General features: G+C 44.4%; 1 protein-coding gene across 1 annotated transcript; it reads right to left on the bottom strand.

Moving 5' to 3' along the window:
- Positions 1–7,641: 7,641 nt before the first annotated feature.
- Positions 7,642–10,266, bottom strand: LOC122378123 (heparan sulfate 2-O-sulfotransferase pipe-like). Its single transcript, XM_043358806.1, has 4 exons — positions 10,172–10,266; positions 8,669–8,815; positions 8,213–8,376; positions 7,642–7,984 (listed from the first exon to the last, which is right to left on the bottom strand). The coding sequence occupies exons 2-4, from the start codon at positions 8,761–8,763 to the stop codon at positions 7,803–7,805; spliced, it is 441 nt and encodes a 146-aa protein (XP_043214741.1). The 5' UTR covers positions 8,764–8,815; positions 10,172–10,266; the 3' UTR covers positions 7,642–7,802.
- Between the last annotated feature and the right edge of the window lie 4,524 nt (positions 10,267–14,790).

The following is a 14,790-nucleotide window of genomic DNA, read 5'->3' as shown; positions in this document are numbered from 1 at the left end:
CTGAAGGTTGCAACTCATGCTTTGGCTGGTGTCCGTTTTTCTGATTTTAGATCTGTTTACATAGCTCTTTGCAGATGTAATATTTACATATCAAAAGTTACATTCACCTTGGTTCCCTAGAATCTAGTAAAACAATATTTTATTTGAAACATCTTCGGTTTCGATTTCTGTTATGCGTCACTTGCATCATCAACGTGAGCAGCAAACGCGTCTGTAGAATACACACATAACAATATCTGTATTTACGGCCTGTACGGCGCAGGCAAGGCAAATAGGATTGAGGGGCGGAAGAGGCATGCCGCTAGTAAATAAATAAAGCTACTGCTTGTACAATTCTTATGATAAAAACAACAAGATAAAACTTTTTTGGTGACCAATCAAATGTAAAAGTGGGATTGTAAGGTATTCGCTGCAATCTGCATTGAAAAAAAAAAATCAAATGAAAAAATTATCTGTGGTAAGCTAGCTGAATGATCGGGCCATCTATCTTTGACAGTGTAACTTACCTAGATAAAAACAAGTTACATATCTAGCCGGTACCCACAACCAACTTTGGGTGCAATCAGTCCAGTCGTTCTTGAGATGTAGAAACGGCCCCTGTATGCTACACGTGTGTAGAGCATTGTGTACCTACTAAAGTGAGATCACAACTAACGCGGGTCGCCTTTCGCAATCTAACCGTAAACCGGTATAGTGTAGGTGGTCCCAAATTAGTATTAGCGTAATAGGTAAAAATTGGTTTGGAAGACGAAAGACTCCAGGCTACAGCAGCCTCACGTCGGATCCTAGAGTCCCACGCCGGTTCTCGAGGAGAAACGGGGAGGAACGTCGGCCTCAGAAGGCCCCTCTCCCCACACCATCTTTGGGTACCCCACGCCGATATCAAGAGCCGTCTGCCATACAACAGCTTCTAAGGGACTTGCACCGGTCTAATGATCAAACACAGTTCCAAGGAGTCACACAGTCCTCTTAAGGGTCACATGGCCTCAAAGGAGCTTGCAAAGCATTGGTGTTCAGGGGTGCACTGGCCTTCATAGGTATCGTGCCAGATTCTAAGGACATATTGGATTATTTTTTTATGATCCCTATCGGTTCCAGAAGATTAGTAGTCACTTATGCTCCCAAGTCCCACGCCGATTCAATCTCCTCCCATGCCGGTCTAAGGGCGGGCTTAGGTGGGCCTCTGAGGGTCCCGTATTGGCATATATGAGGATTCCACACCCCATTTGATAGAGACAGCGGGCCTTATCTACGCCCTCCTTCTCTCCCTGAGAGGGCCTTACGTCGATCTCCGACTTCCGAGGGACCCCCGATGATCCAACGCAACCATTGATAAACCCATGCATTTGTATGAGAAAACTTCGCATTCGGTCAGGGCGAGGGCTCGCTCTAGTTCCTTCAAACGGAAGCTTCCGCTCTACATAGAAAGAACGGTTTCACACTAAATACTGACCCATCACAGAACCCTTAGCTGTGCTGATAAGACGTCTACGGCCTAGGGTAAAATAATGTGGCAGTGCCCGGCACTTGGCTTGGCGTCGCCTTTCCCGGACCTTGTTCATGCGAGGGTCGCTACATTTGACACTGAACTTCACCCTCGCCGGCCATTTGATTTTCTACATACGCGCCGGCCTACATAGCGCCGGCGAGTTGGTTTGTATGACCCCCATGGCCGTTTCACCCCTGATGGAGCTGGAGCGTCGCGGAAAAAAACGAGCGTTTGCGCCGTTATTAGACACAGCGAATGGTATCCGATTTTAAGGTCTCAGGTCAACCTGTATACTTTTTGTTCGGGTGAGGTCAACTTGTGGTGTTGACCTCGGGTCCAGGTCAGATCAGCGGCCCAAGGTCACGAAGCTGGTCAAAGGATTCGGCAGGTCTTCCTGAGTCCATTGGTGGCTTTCCCGACTCACTAGCGCAATTTGATCGGGAGTTATGGACGAAAAACTGTTATGACCGAAGTGACATCATTAAACTTCCAGGCGATGGGGGGGGGGGGGCATTTTTTGCTCCCTTTAGTTTTTTCGATATATCTCCAGAACCGCCGCGCCGATCGTCACCAAACTTTCAGTACCCTCCCGTGAATAGTTATTGTACATTGTGACCAAAAAAAATTCCAAAGGCTATAATAGGTTGGCCAAAAATGACGTCAGAGTGACGTCATTTTTGCCATTTTCGACAAAAAAAGGTTTCGCGGGAAGAGCTGTCAGACCTACAGCTTAAGAGATACAGAAAAATGTTTTGGTTATAAAAGGTGTAGAAATAAGAGGGCTTCAAAACTGCTATCTCGAATTTTTGAAATTTTTGGATTTTGACCCCTAGAAATAAAAAATAGATTTTTGAATATAATAGCCAAAAAATCCAAAAAGTTTTTTGAATTTCGAAAAAAAAAAACGGAATATATATGATAGTCCCTACCACCTTCTATCTACATACCAAATTTGAGATAGATCGATACCTCTTTTTTTGGCCAAGTTATAGCGAAAAAACTGTTCAAAATTGATGACGTCAAAATTTCAAGCACATTTTTTTTGCAATTCTAGACCCCGTAACGCAAAACAAAGATCACCAATTGACTCCCCGTGACGAGCTGCATCGAATCAATACCCATTTTATGCAAATCTATCACCTTTGAAATTTGACCTTTTTGACCTGACCTTGACCTGACCTCCACCAGAAAGTGACCTAAACCGTACCTGATGGTCTTATAACCAGCACCATTGAATTGGAAATGAAAAATTGGCCATAAAACATGCATCGCACAATTCCTTAGTAAAGTTGGGTTCATATGGTGACCCTTCGTGACCTGACCTGTGACCTGACCTGGTATGACCAGTGACCTCTAATAGCAACATATGTACTAGACAACTGAAGCCCTATCGCTGATTTTCGCCAAAATGCGTTTTACTCGGTGTTATAGCGCTTTCCCGAAGACCCGTGAACGGTGAAACATTTTATCTTTGACCTGACCTGTGACGTCATCGGTGACCCCCAGGTCAATGAAATTTGGTTTCCTCCGATAAATTTGACAGGGCTATCGAACGCCGTTTGAATTTTCCGGATCCGTCCAGTAGTTTCGGAGATACGGGGGAGGGGGGGGGGCAAAAAATGCCCCCCCCCCACCGCGCGGAAGGTGGCCGGGGGGCCCACCGCCTGCCGGGTTAATGACGTCACGCCAGGTCAACAATGAAAAAGTGAAGCATCGAGCCTTACATGGAGTGCAAGAAATTACGATTCCGTGTGCGTGAGATAGCATGAAATCGTTCCCGGCGCTAAAATAGCAGTTTTCATTTTTCCCCGTTGACTTAGGTATAATGGTGAGGTCACGTGACCGACCTAACCTCATGTGACCTTTAGGAAAAATCCGAGACATACAAGTGGTGAGACCTCTGGAGGATGCCAAATCCTGTAAGTTTCATCTCCCTGTAAAAGCTTCTCTGGCACTGCGTGCGTTGCGAAGTTGCTACATTTTAACCCGCGCACCGACGGGGGTCTGCGCCAACTTCGCACCGACGGCCGACGGGGGGGGGGGGGCGGATGACCGCCCCCCCCCCTGAGATCTCGAGAACGGAGCAAGATAGCGACAAGCGGCAAACGGCATCGGATACGCACGGACAAGGTCTACAATTTTTACTAAGGTCATTTTCAGGTCAGGTCAAAGATGACGTCACAGCAGTCGAAAAAGTCAAAATGGCGGCGCTAGATATGGAGAGAGTTTTTCTCGAATAACTTTCGAATTAGTCAAGCTAGGAACAAACTAAGGGCATCATCGTGATCCTCTCGCCAATCCGCATCGAATGATATATATGTTGACCTCGAAAGGTCAAGGTCAAAGGTTGACCTCAGGTCACGTGACCTCGAGGTCATCATGTATATCATTCGATGCATCTTGACGAGCTGAACACAATGAGACCATCCGCGCGGCTGTATCTTGTTCCTGTACGGAGTTATTGGCAAAAAACCGCTGGTGACCTTTGATGACGTCACATGACCTTACAGCTGCCCAACAGCAAAACAGACCTCAAGGTAGTGAAGGTTGATCGTATATGAAGTCATGTATGGTATATGGGGCCATTCCGACCCGTTTTAGTGGTAAAAACAGGGAGTTGATTTTTCCCCCATTGACTTATAATGGGGAGGTCGCGAAATTGACCTGACCTTAGGTCACCGACATCAAAATTCCGAGATCAACAAATTGTAGCTACTAATGACCTAATAACATCCTGCGACTTTCAAAGGCCTCCGACATCTACTGTAGCTCTGGCACGGTGACAAAGTTGCAAAGTGACTTGAGGTTGGGTCATTCAAAGTGACCTGGTGACCTGACCTTAAAAGTTAGGAGGTTCAAACTTGCACACCATGTGTACAATTGATGAGAGAATAGTTGTACCAAATTTCGCGGCGCGTAGCGCCGCGGTTTTCCCGCTATCCGCGAAAAACCACAGGGGGGGGGCGGATATCCGCCCCCCGTCGGTGCGCGGGTTAAGACCGTGGAGAGTTTCACTTATGACGTCATAGGTCAGTGAGCTGACCTGACCTGAAAATGCTTTTAAGGTCATAAGATGTGGCCCGGATCAAAGGTCAGGTATGCCAAGTTTCAGCTCTCTACCTCCGGCGTGTTCGGAGCTAGCGCGAAAAAAATCTCTGGGGGCAGCACCCTCCTCCCTCGGCCGGCGAAGGTTAAACGTTTTGCCATCAATTAAGGGTACGTTTGAGCTTTGACCACAAACGTACCTTAAAGGTAGTATGCCACCTTTGAAAGATTTCCCATTTTATTTTTCCTAGGACAAGAAGCTTCTGTTTTTACCTAATATCGCAAAAAAAAATCAAAAATGGGCCTGGAATAGTGCCTTTTTCGCCTAAAAGTTTTTCGGTTTTTAGATATGTATAACAACTGTAGTGGGCTCACCTGCAAACAGGCGTCGGGCAACAATCGCGAATGCGGCGCACTTGTGACAATAAGCAAAGGTCATTATAGTGTTACGACCATACGACGTACGGGAATGAGTTATCAGCTGTCTAATCGTAGACAACACAATGTCGAGCCTTAAAGGAAATAGTTCACTTTCACGAAATTATTTTTTTTGCAATGGATTTATGATTTTTTATGTTCAAAATGATCAGCAAAGAAAATAAAACCTATTTATAACAAAAGATTATTTTCTATATTTTGATATAGGAAGAACTTTTCAGTTTCTGTAAGGCACACGCGATCCAGTATGAAAAGAGCATGGGTCCCGAAAATTCTTCAGAAACTAGAGAAATTATCGCGGCCACCGGCATTTGGGCGATCTGCTGCTGCTGAATGTCCTTATTGATCAGTACGAGAATTTCTCTAGAGTTCTCGTAGATAATTTCTCTAGTTTCTGAAGAATTTTCGGTACCCATGCTCTTTTCATACTGGATGGAAATATATGCAAGGCACACATCCTCAACGCAAGACACCTTTTTCGGGACGAGAAATAGAATATCTTTGCCTAGGGTGATCGTTGGGCTGTAAAAGCTCCTGATTTATGCTCGTCTCAGCCCAGGCTACGGAACTGCTATTCCAGTTCAAAACCCATGTTAAAAAGTGAACTATTTCCTTTAAACTGTAAGCCCGTATTGTATTGTTTCTTTTATTTGGCTGTCGAACATTATTTATGGTTTGAAATATGATTTTATGTAAAATAATTGATATGAAAAAGCCGTCTTATAAGTTATGACCCCATTTCACCACACGCAAGTGGCAGAATGGGCGCAAAATGACCTAAGTAGTCGGCGCGCCCTAAAGCCCCAATTAACAAACAAACAAACAGCAAGTGGCAGAAATGACAATGATCAGCTGACGCATTTTTCTTGGCCGAAGTCAGAGCGCGCGGCCCGACGCACCACGCGTATTTGGAAATTCCGACCTCGACGAGCATCAGAAGCCACCTAACAGGCGTGTTCGAAACCGCAGGAGATGATGATGAACGGGTTTATCGAAACTTGATTGGATGAGCATATCGGTAATAGCGATTTCAGTGTGTGCATTTATTGTTCATAGTGGTGTGAAATGTGGTTGGGGTACGACCGACAACCCGTCGGGGCGAATTTCGCACTGGGGTACTCAAAATTTGAAGAATTTAAGACGTTTCCATGAGTTTTGAAGGTATGGATAAGTTCTAAAAATCCGGTTCTCCTTATCTGGGCCATTAACTCCATACGGTCCAAGAAAGCTGGCACACTACCTTTAAAAAAACTACTAACGAGAGGGATGGATTCTTAAATTGTCGTCATTAGCCGTTTTCACGACGGCCATCTGGTACACATTTGGTGCACATCTGTTACAGATTAGGTGCAGATTTGGTCAAATCAGGTTCAGTGTGTCTCTTAGCAGCTATCAGCTAGGGTTGCACTAATTGCTTATATGCCTGCTTTATCATATTATCAGAGTGCATCATCGATTAAAACACTGAAATGAATTCATGAAATGAAGATATTTGCTGTAAAAGAAATTAGGTGCAGATTTGGTCAAATCAGGTGCATTCGCCGGATAGCCCGTCGTGAAAACGGCTATTGTCACTTCAACGTTCAGTGTGAGACGCCTATTTGTAACAATCATCTAGCTGATCCACAGTTGGAGCGTCTGGTTACTGTTTCGGTGACACTATTTTCCTCTATCAGACGTTGTCACTGTTGTGACGTCCTTGCCATCTCGTCGCACTTTACTAAACAAAAAGGTCGTGCCAAGGTCGTTCTAAAACATTTCAGGGCCGGTTCCGGCCGGCTCCTTCCGGATTTCGGGGTACACGCAGAGGACGAAGCAAGTGGAAACGAAAAACATACCCGTGCTCTGGAATATTGTGCTGAGGAGATATGACGCACTCCTTACGTCATGCCTGCAGGAGTATAAGTTGCTAAGTGTCCTCACCCGACGCTCTGGCGTATTAGCAATACCTAGTCATTTATGAGCTAGCTAGGCTCGAAGAGAAAATATCTCATTAATACATAGACCCATGGTCTATTGATGTAATTGGGAAAGGTAATGGGAACGTCATTAATTATTTTTAACGTGTTTTTAATATACAAATTAACACGTTCCCATTGCCTTTCCCATTCATATAAAAAATATATCAAGATAGGTTAATGGATGCTAATGAAAGGACAATTTATATTGATTTATAAAAAGGCGTTTGGCTTTTCATCGTTGGTCAAAACTACACACTTCTTATAAACTTTTTAACAGAGTTTGATTCATTCTGCAGAAATAAGTGAAAGGTTTACTGATCACATGCCTGCTAAAGCCATTGCATTTTATTACGATTTACGAACCACATAGGAACGATAAACAATACAATAAACAAACATATTGTACCTTCTCATTGAAAGAATGGGCCATTACGCACTCCATAGGATAGGAGCTAATTGTCATGACTTGTGACATAAAGGAATAGTCAGAAGGCGGCTTCACATCTTTCGTCGGACCTCATCATCAGCAAGATCCTTTGATAAAAAGGAACAATGATCTACCTTTGGAATCACATAATGACCATAACACGACTGTACATGTATCTGTCGTCATGAGTCTCATCATTCGAAGGTATGATCGTTTCCTTTGACATAAAGGAAACGATGAGCTACGCTCTACCTGACTCAGATATCAAAACCAGTTTCATGCTTTGCTTCAGACCTTCTGAAGAACATTGCCAATGCATACGGTTCCACTAAGAACATTGCCAATAGGAATAGATAATGCATGTCACTTCCTCGACAACCGATTAACTTGAATATGCATATCACAAATAACAGGATTGCACTGCGCTAATACCGACGCGTGTTCACACAGCCGCTGAACTGGTCAGTCGTCGCTGTGACCGGGGCCGGATCCGTTTGAACTGCAGATGTAGCCGCTGTTTGGCGAACATATACAGCTCTATGTCGGACGTCATACGTCTGGCCAGGATGTCCCTCACCGCTGCTGGAGGCTGGGCGTGATTCGGGTTCTGGTTCACCTTCTTATCTGAAATGGAGCATGCATGACCACGCATTTGCGTAAATATGAGGAAAGATATGTTATGACTGAAATTGAAACTATTCTAGGCTTTCTTTCAAGCACATAATGCGCAATGCATATTGCATCAAGTTACATTATAAATACATTTTAAACCTTATACATCTTAAATCTTAATTTAAAATAAAAACACCATTGACATTGGACACTACACGATCGCTGAAATGATATACTTACCACGTGCTTTATCGTAAAGCTTTCCAATATTCTTAAAATATTCTGGAACAAAGGCCTCAAAGACACTTAGAGATTTTCTAAATGTTTCCAACACGCCAACCACGGAGTATCTAAGCTCCAGGTTCTGAAGGGCCTTCTGCAGAGCTGGCCTGCTGTTGAACCTCCTGTAACCCAAGACAATCACAGAACGATCATATGAAGATGTCTAAGTAGGTAATAGACATGACGCCATTCACTATCTCAAATCTGTATCTCGTTTCACACTCATGCTGAAACGACGCCCAAAGAGACAGTAATAAAGTTATATATGTACAATGCTGGACGCTGGTGAGGTTCGACTGGACGCTGGTGAGGTTCGACACTTAAATACAAAATCTCTTCTTTGATTTGTGAGATGTGTTTAAATCTGGCACAGCACACCATGTGAACCCACCGGCTGCGCGGATAACTCCTCACCTGCAGAATGGCTCGTGGCCGCAGAAGAACGCGGTCATTGGCTGGAAGAACTCTGGGTTCTGACCCGACCGTCGGTGACTGTACTCCTGTGACATGGCACATTCGGCGTCGCCACTCAGGACACATTCTGTTAGATTCTTCTTCAGCCTGTTAGCGGAACAAAGTGAGAAGTTATTTTTTGGTTCTATATAGTTTACAGTGATCGACCTTACGTTTTAATCAAAACAATCGACCAATTATTTTGATAAATAATTTACTATAGAAAACTGTATTACCTAAGATGGCCGACACAACACACACAACATTCGTAGTTCGTATTGTGGACTATGACCCTGGTCGCATAGCTCAGGTAAGGCAGCACTCCGGGGTTTCTATTCCCGGTGCCGTTCGTCCTCGGGTTATTGAAATCTTACCATGCCGTGTCCGTCGAGTTCTTCAATTTACGTCGATTCGAGCGCAGAAAATGAAACAGCGAAACAAAGCGATCCACAGGATTCCGCGAAACAAAGCGATCCACAGGATTCCGCGAAACAAAGCGATCCACAGGATTCCGCGAAACAAAGCGATCCACAGGATTCCGCGAAACAAAGCGATCCACAGGATTCCGCGAAACAAAGCGATCCACAGGATTCCGAATGAGGTTGATGTAGATGGGCTGTCGTTTCTTCAATCTACGAAAGAAAGAAACGGTTTTGTATTAGTTATTCTACAGTCACCTGACGCTTTTACTAGTGATGATGGCAAAATATTGACATTCCCCAAACTTTCGTCGAGACTTAATTGGTACGGTGCAAAGCAGCGATCTTTGTTTTTACAGTGTTGACTGTGGACCTCTTTGAGCGTTATCTTATGTGTCTCTGCTCGCATAAAAACTTCATTCTGTGAAGACTCGCCTAATAACTCTTTGCAGAATCGTCTAATGTCTATGAAAGCTAACTGACAAAGTTACAGTAAAATATATCATTCCACCATTGCTAAAGTGTCATTAGCCCAGTTGCATCGGGCCATCGGCCGCCACACACATGTAGCATTTTCTCACCTGGCGAAGTCAACATAACTGACATGACGACTATACACGAAGGGGACAATCCGTGACTTATTTATCAGGGAATTGGCTAGTGCAGCTTCGCCCTTTCTGCCTAGATACCGGCTCCAATATAGCTTGGAGACTTCAGTTTTAAAGGCCCGAGACCTCATCCCTAATCTGCAACACAAGACATTCAATGTAGTTAGTTCGAATACACAGGAATTTATAGATCAAAGCAAGAAATCGTTTCTTCTCTTCTTAGCCATGATCGTAATGATAATTTATTTGGAAGCAGATGCAGGCTATTTCCCTCCACATTTGTGTACAGTCAGGAATTCTATAGAATGTCTGCCATGTGATTTTATAGAATATCTGGTCGGTCAGGCATTCTATAGAATGCCTAGACAATGTCTGATTCCATTGATTGCCTGTATCGTACATATCACATATATATTATGCAATGCCTTTTTACCCACCTTAAAATGAGTGTCTGTAGCGTAGAACTACCAGCTTTATCCACTCTGTTGTAAATCACAAGACGAGAGGGCTTGGTACGATTTCTACCTTCTGTTCGCACCATCCGTCTCCAGGATAGATCTGGGAAATTGAAACCAAACTGAACACTCTTAAGTTATACGATGGTCATTGGTCACATAACATTACAAAAGTTGGTAGCAGCCACCAATTGCTCTTCTAGAGTCCTGAAATCGATATAAATGCTCACGTTTGCACACTAGCATTATTATAATGCTGCATAAGCCGGTGTTATTTGGGTGTTGCAAGTACCTTCTCCGGAGGCCCGTGTCCGGTGTGCTGGCCGAGGCTCGGCGGGTCGCGGAGGTCGCCATGTGACCTCCTGTGAAAGCTGACCCGAGTTCGACAGCAGCAGAAGCAGAAGGACTGACATGGAGATCAGCAGACTCACCCACAACCTGAAGGAGCATCACCCCGTAGAGCAACGAGCTTTGTAAGTTTTGAAGGACGAGCAACTTATTGGCGTTGGATTAATTATGGTGACTTTTTATTAATCATATTATATGTAGTTGGTACCTAATCGCATAGTTCTGCTGGAACTATGCGATTAAATAGCTACGCACAGGGGCGTCGCCACGGATTTTTGAGTGGGGGGGTCGGGTTTCTAGTCTTCACCCGATGGGTAGGGGTGTTTTTTTGCCACACTTCCCAGTTTTGTGCGTGCGTATGTGTGTGTGTGCGTGTGTAACAAATCGGCGCGCAGCGCCGCCAAATTTGGTATAACCTATTAGGTAGGTATACCTACCTACATCACTTGCGTAAAAATTATCACTGGTCACTTAAGGTCAGGTCGCCATGTCAAGTTCAGTTATACGGTATACCTCTATAAAAACTTTCCCCTCTCGCCATTCTTGTAGCTTTTCTCCCATAACTTCGAAATTTGGTACACTGTATAGGTACCTAATGTATGGGGTTATACGTGTCAGCAATTCATGATTCTAACTGAGGATTAGAGCACTTCATGGATAGGCTTTTTAGGATCCGGCCCGGCCCATATCCGGCAAGTCATATCCAGATCCGCCCATTATCCGCCTTTCTTTGAATATCAGAATCCGGCCCACCCATGGCCCGTATTGCAGCCAAACTTCCAAAAAATATCCGTAATAATCCGTTTCACCAATAACTGGTTTCACCCAAAACTGGACTAACAAATTCAATCTAAGGGACCAGACAGCCATACAAGTCTTGTGACAAGTGAGTGTCATAAAATGATGCCTATTACTTTAATCAAACCTCTGCTGCCGCTTAACACATTAGGTTAATTTTTAACTTCAATGTTGAATGTTAAAATTTTGATCCGTTTTGATCCGGGTTCAACCTTCAATTCCCAAATCCGGCCCGCCCATATCCGTTCTTTTTTAACCCTCGCCCCGTTGGGGGGGGGGGCATTTTGGCCCCCCCCCTGTGGTTTTTCCTGAATAGCAAGAAAACGGCGGCGCGCAGCGCCGCCAAATTTTCAGTACCTTTCCGGGCATCAATTTGACACCTTCACACCAAATTTCAAGTCTTAGGTCACCTTAGGTCAGGAGTTATTGAGGTCAAACTGAGGTCATGTTCGAGCAAAAATGAGCAAAAAACATGCAATCTTGAAACGCTCACCAAATCTACAGTTATCAAGCAATTTCAAAGTTCTTTATATGGTCTAATAGACAAAAAGCGGCGCTACAAAACTGCTATCTCGGATTTTCAAAATTTTGGGTTTTTGACCCAAAAAAATCAAAAAATTGATTTTTTTAGAAAAACTAAAAAAAAATCAAAATTTTTTCCGAATTTCGAAAAAACCGGAAAAAATATGATAGTCCCTGCGCTCTTCTATATACATACCAAATTTCAGATCGATATCTCGTTTTTTCGCCAAGTTATAGCGAAAAAACTGTTCAAAAATGATGACGTCAAATTTTTGAACTCAATTTTTAGCGATTCTAGACCTCGTACGGCAAAACAAAGACCACTATTGAACTCCCCGTGACGAGCTGCATCGATTCGATACCCATTTTATGCAAAAATATCAACTTTGAAATTTGACCTTATTTGACCTGACCTTGACCTGACCTTGACCTGACCTTGACCAAAACGTGACCTAAGCTGGCCCCAAAGGCTGCCTGACCCACATAATCGCATTTGTCATGTAAAATGGACCATAAAACATGTATCACACGACACTTTCATATTGTGACCCCCCAGTGACCTGACCTCAGTGACCTGACCTGGTATCAGTGACCTCAACTAGCAAAATATGTGTTTGAAGAACATTTCCCCATCGATGATTTTCAATGAAATGCATTTTACTCGATTTTACAACGCATTTCTTGAAATGCCTGTAAACGGTGAAAATTGGACCTTTGACCTGACCTGTGACGTCATCGGTTTGACCTAGGTCAATAAAATTGGGTCACAAGGTAGTTCCCTGATAGGGCTATCCAACACCGTTTGCCGCTTGTCGCTACGTTGCGTGGTTCTCGAGATCTTAGGGGGGGCCAAAATGGCCCCCCCCCAACGGGGCGCGTTGCTCGGCAGAGCCCAACGGGGCGCGGGTTAACAAATTTAGAATCCAATCCTATCCGGTCCGCGGATTTATCCGTGGATAACGGATTTATCCGGCCCATGAAGTGCTCTACTGAGGATTTACATCTATGATCTGAAGGCAGGTCAAATACGTGACCTCATCATTAGAAAATGGGTGGAGACTTCCACTGGCGTCCAACTGGCATCTAACTGAGCAGACGTCCAAGTTGGCGTCTAACTTGGCGTTTAACTGTTGGACGGAGACTTCCAAGCAAGACGCGTCTGAAGTAAGCTGTCGCCAGATAGATGCAGCCGCCGTCCAGCTAGACGCGTCTAAGACTTAAGACGCGTCTAGCTAGACGCGAAATGGAAGTCTTCACCCTGAGAAATTAGAAAAAGCACGAATGCCTCCTGCTTTGAAAAAGTTCGTCAGAAACGCAAAATATCTTTGGAGCCATGACAAATCAGCTCATCATTGCCAGGGACAGGGTGCAACTTATGGCGAGTGATGACTCGAAAGGTCATTAGTGGAAATGTCCATCGATGGCCACCAGCATTTTTTTCTACAACTTTTGACGAAGACGCGGTAGAGCGATGACAGCACCTGGAAGGTGTTCACTGTTCAGCTCAACAACACGGATCCATTCATATGCAGCAGGAGGTCCTTTTTCGATCAGGACATAACGTTGACCTGAGGTCGTTTTAACGTTAATTCTGAATGGTCAAATTTTAACTCATGTGACGCGTCTCAAAGAGATCAAGACGGTGGTGACAAGACAACATATGTAAATACCATACGAATTCACGGTTTCGAAAGTTATTGCAAAGCAGATGTTTCGGCAGAATCTGTCCAGTTAGCTGTTTGCCTTCTTATGTGCCAAACATAGACCTGAGATGAAATCTAACGCGAAGCTAGCGAAAGAGCGTTAAAAGAGCTATCGAATAGTTTTCTGCTTCACTGTAGCCCTTCTATTGGTGGTTTCCCAGTCGCTAACGTATAACGCATACTTAACTAACGCTGAGGCATGCTTTCGACCCCTGATCGATCTACAGGTTTGCGGAAAAAAGAGCATGCTGCCCGTGACGAGAGAAAGCCGATGATACCCATTTACAAGTTTTCGGGTCATCTCAGGACTCAGGTCATCTCATCGCCAATAAGTAGAGAAACTCGGGACCTGCTAGAACTTAACGAATGTAAGTTGTGATGGTTTTTCGAGGTTCTGATTACGAATGTTATCTTAGTTTTGAACGAAGATGATGACTCCATGCATTTGGGGTAGATCAGGTCAGGTCAGATCGACCAGTACCTAATAGTGGATGACCACCACCGATTGCTTCCTAGCATGTTATATGAATAAGCAACACAACTACTTCTTAAATGTTCAGATGGGCGCTATGTTCAAAATCAGCTCCAAAAACTACCCTATCAATTAAAAGCACGTTATGAAAAAGTGAACTAAGGTCATCTTTATTTGAATCAGGGATATCGATTTATTTTAAGTAGGTGATTAACTCGAGCGCACCGGAAGTTTTGTTGCAATCGGCTCCTTTTTGCGCGACTTCTTTGCGAAAGCCCGAGACGGTTCCATCTGACTCCCTTTCCCCTACATGTGCACTGTACAGCTAGTTTGTGACGGTAGCCATGGGGCTGAGGCTAGTTTGTAGTTTTGTAGTTAGGTACTGATCCGACGAATCGACTGCGACCATTTTTTTAAAACGATCAGACGAACGCTCGGGGCAGTTTTGGCGCGTCCAATCCTTGGAGGGATAAAAAGGTACTAGGATGGGGGCTACTTAAAAACATTGTTGTGCTGGTGTTCCCCGCCCACAGCTAATTGACCTTTAGGTAATTGGCTAATTGGCTTTAGGGAGCTCTTGAAGCGATTTTGAGTCTGATGTATTTGTTGGTGTTGCTGACGCCTGCTTCACTGACATAAAAGCTAAAAAAGCATACTCAGCATCGCAAAAAGTGGGGGGGGTCGACACCCCCAGTTTTCAAGAGTGGGGGGTCACGACCCCCCCGACCCCCCCGTCGGCGACGCCGCTGGTTACGCAG

Source organism: Amphibalanus amphitrite, unplaced genomic scaffold (assembly GCF_019059575.1).
Source record: "Amphibalanus amphitrite isolate SeventyFive unplaced genomic scaffold, NRLGWU_Aamphi_draft 000055F_arrow, whole genome shotgun sequence".
NCBI classification, from domain to species: Eukaryota; Metazoa; Arthropoda; class Thecostraca; order Balanomorpha; family Balanidae; genus Amphibalanus; species Amphibalanus amphitrite.
The sequence above is the reverse complement of the archived record's forward strand: the minus strand, read 5'-3'. Positions and strand labels throughout refer to the sequence as shown.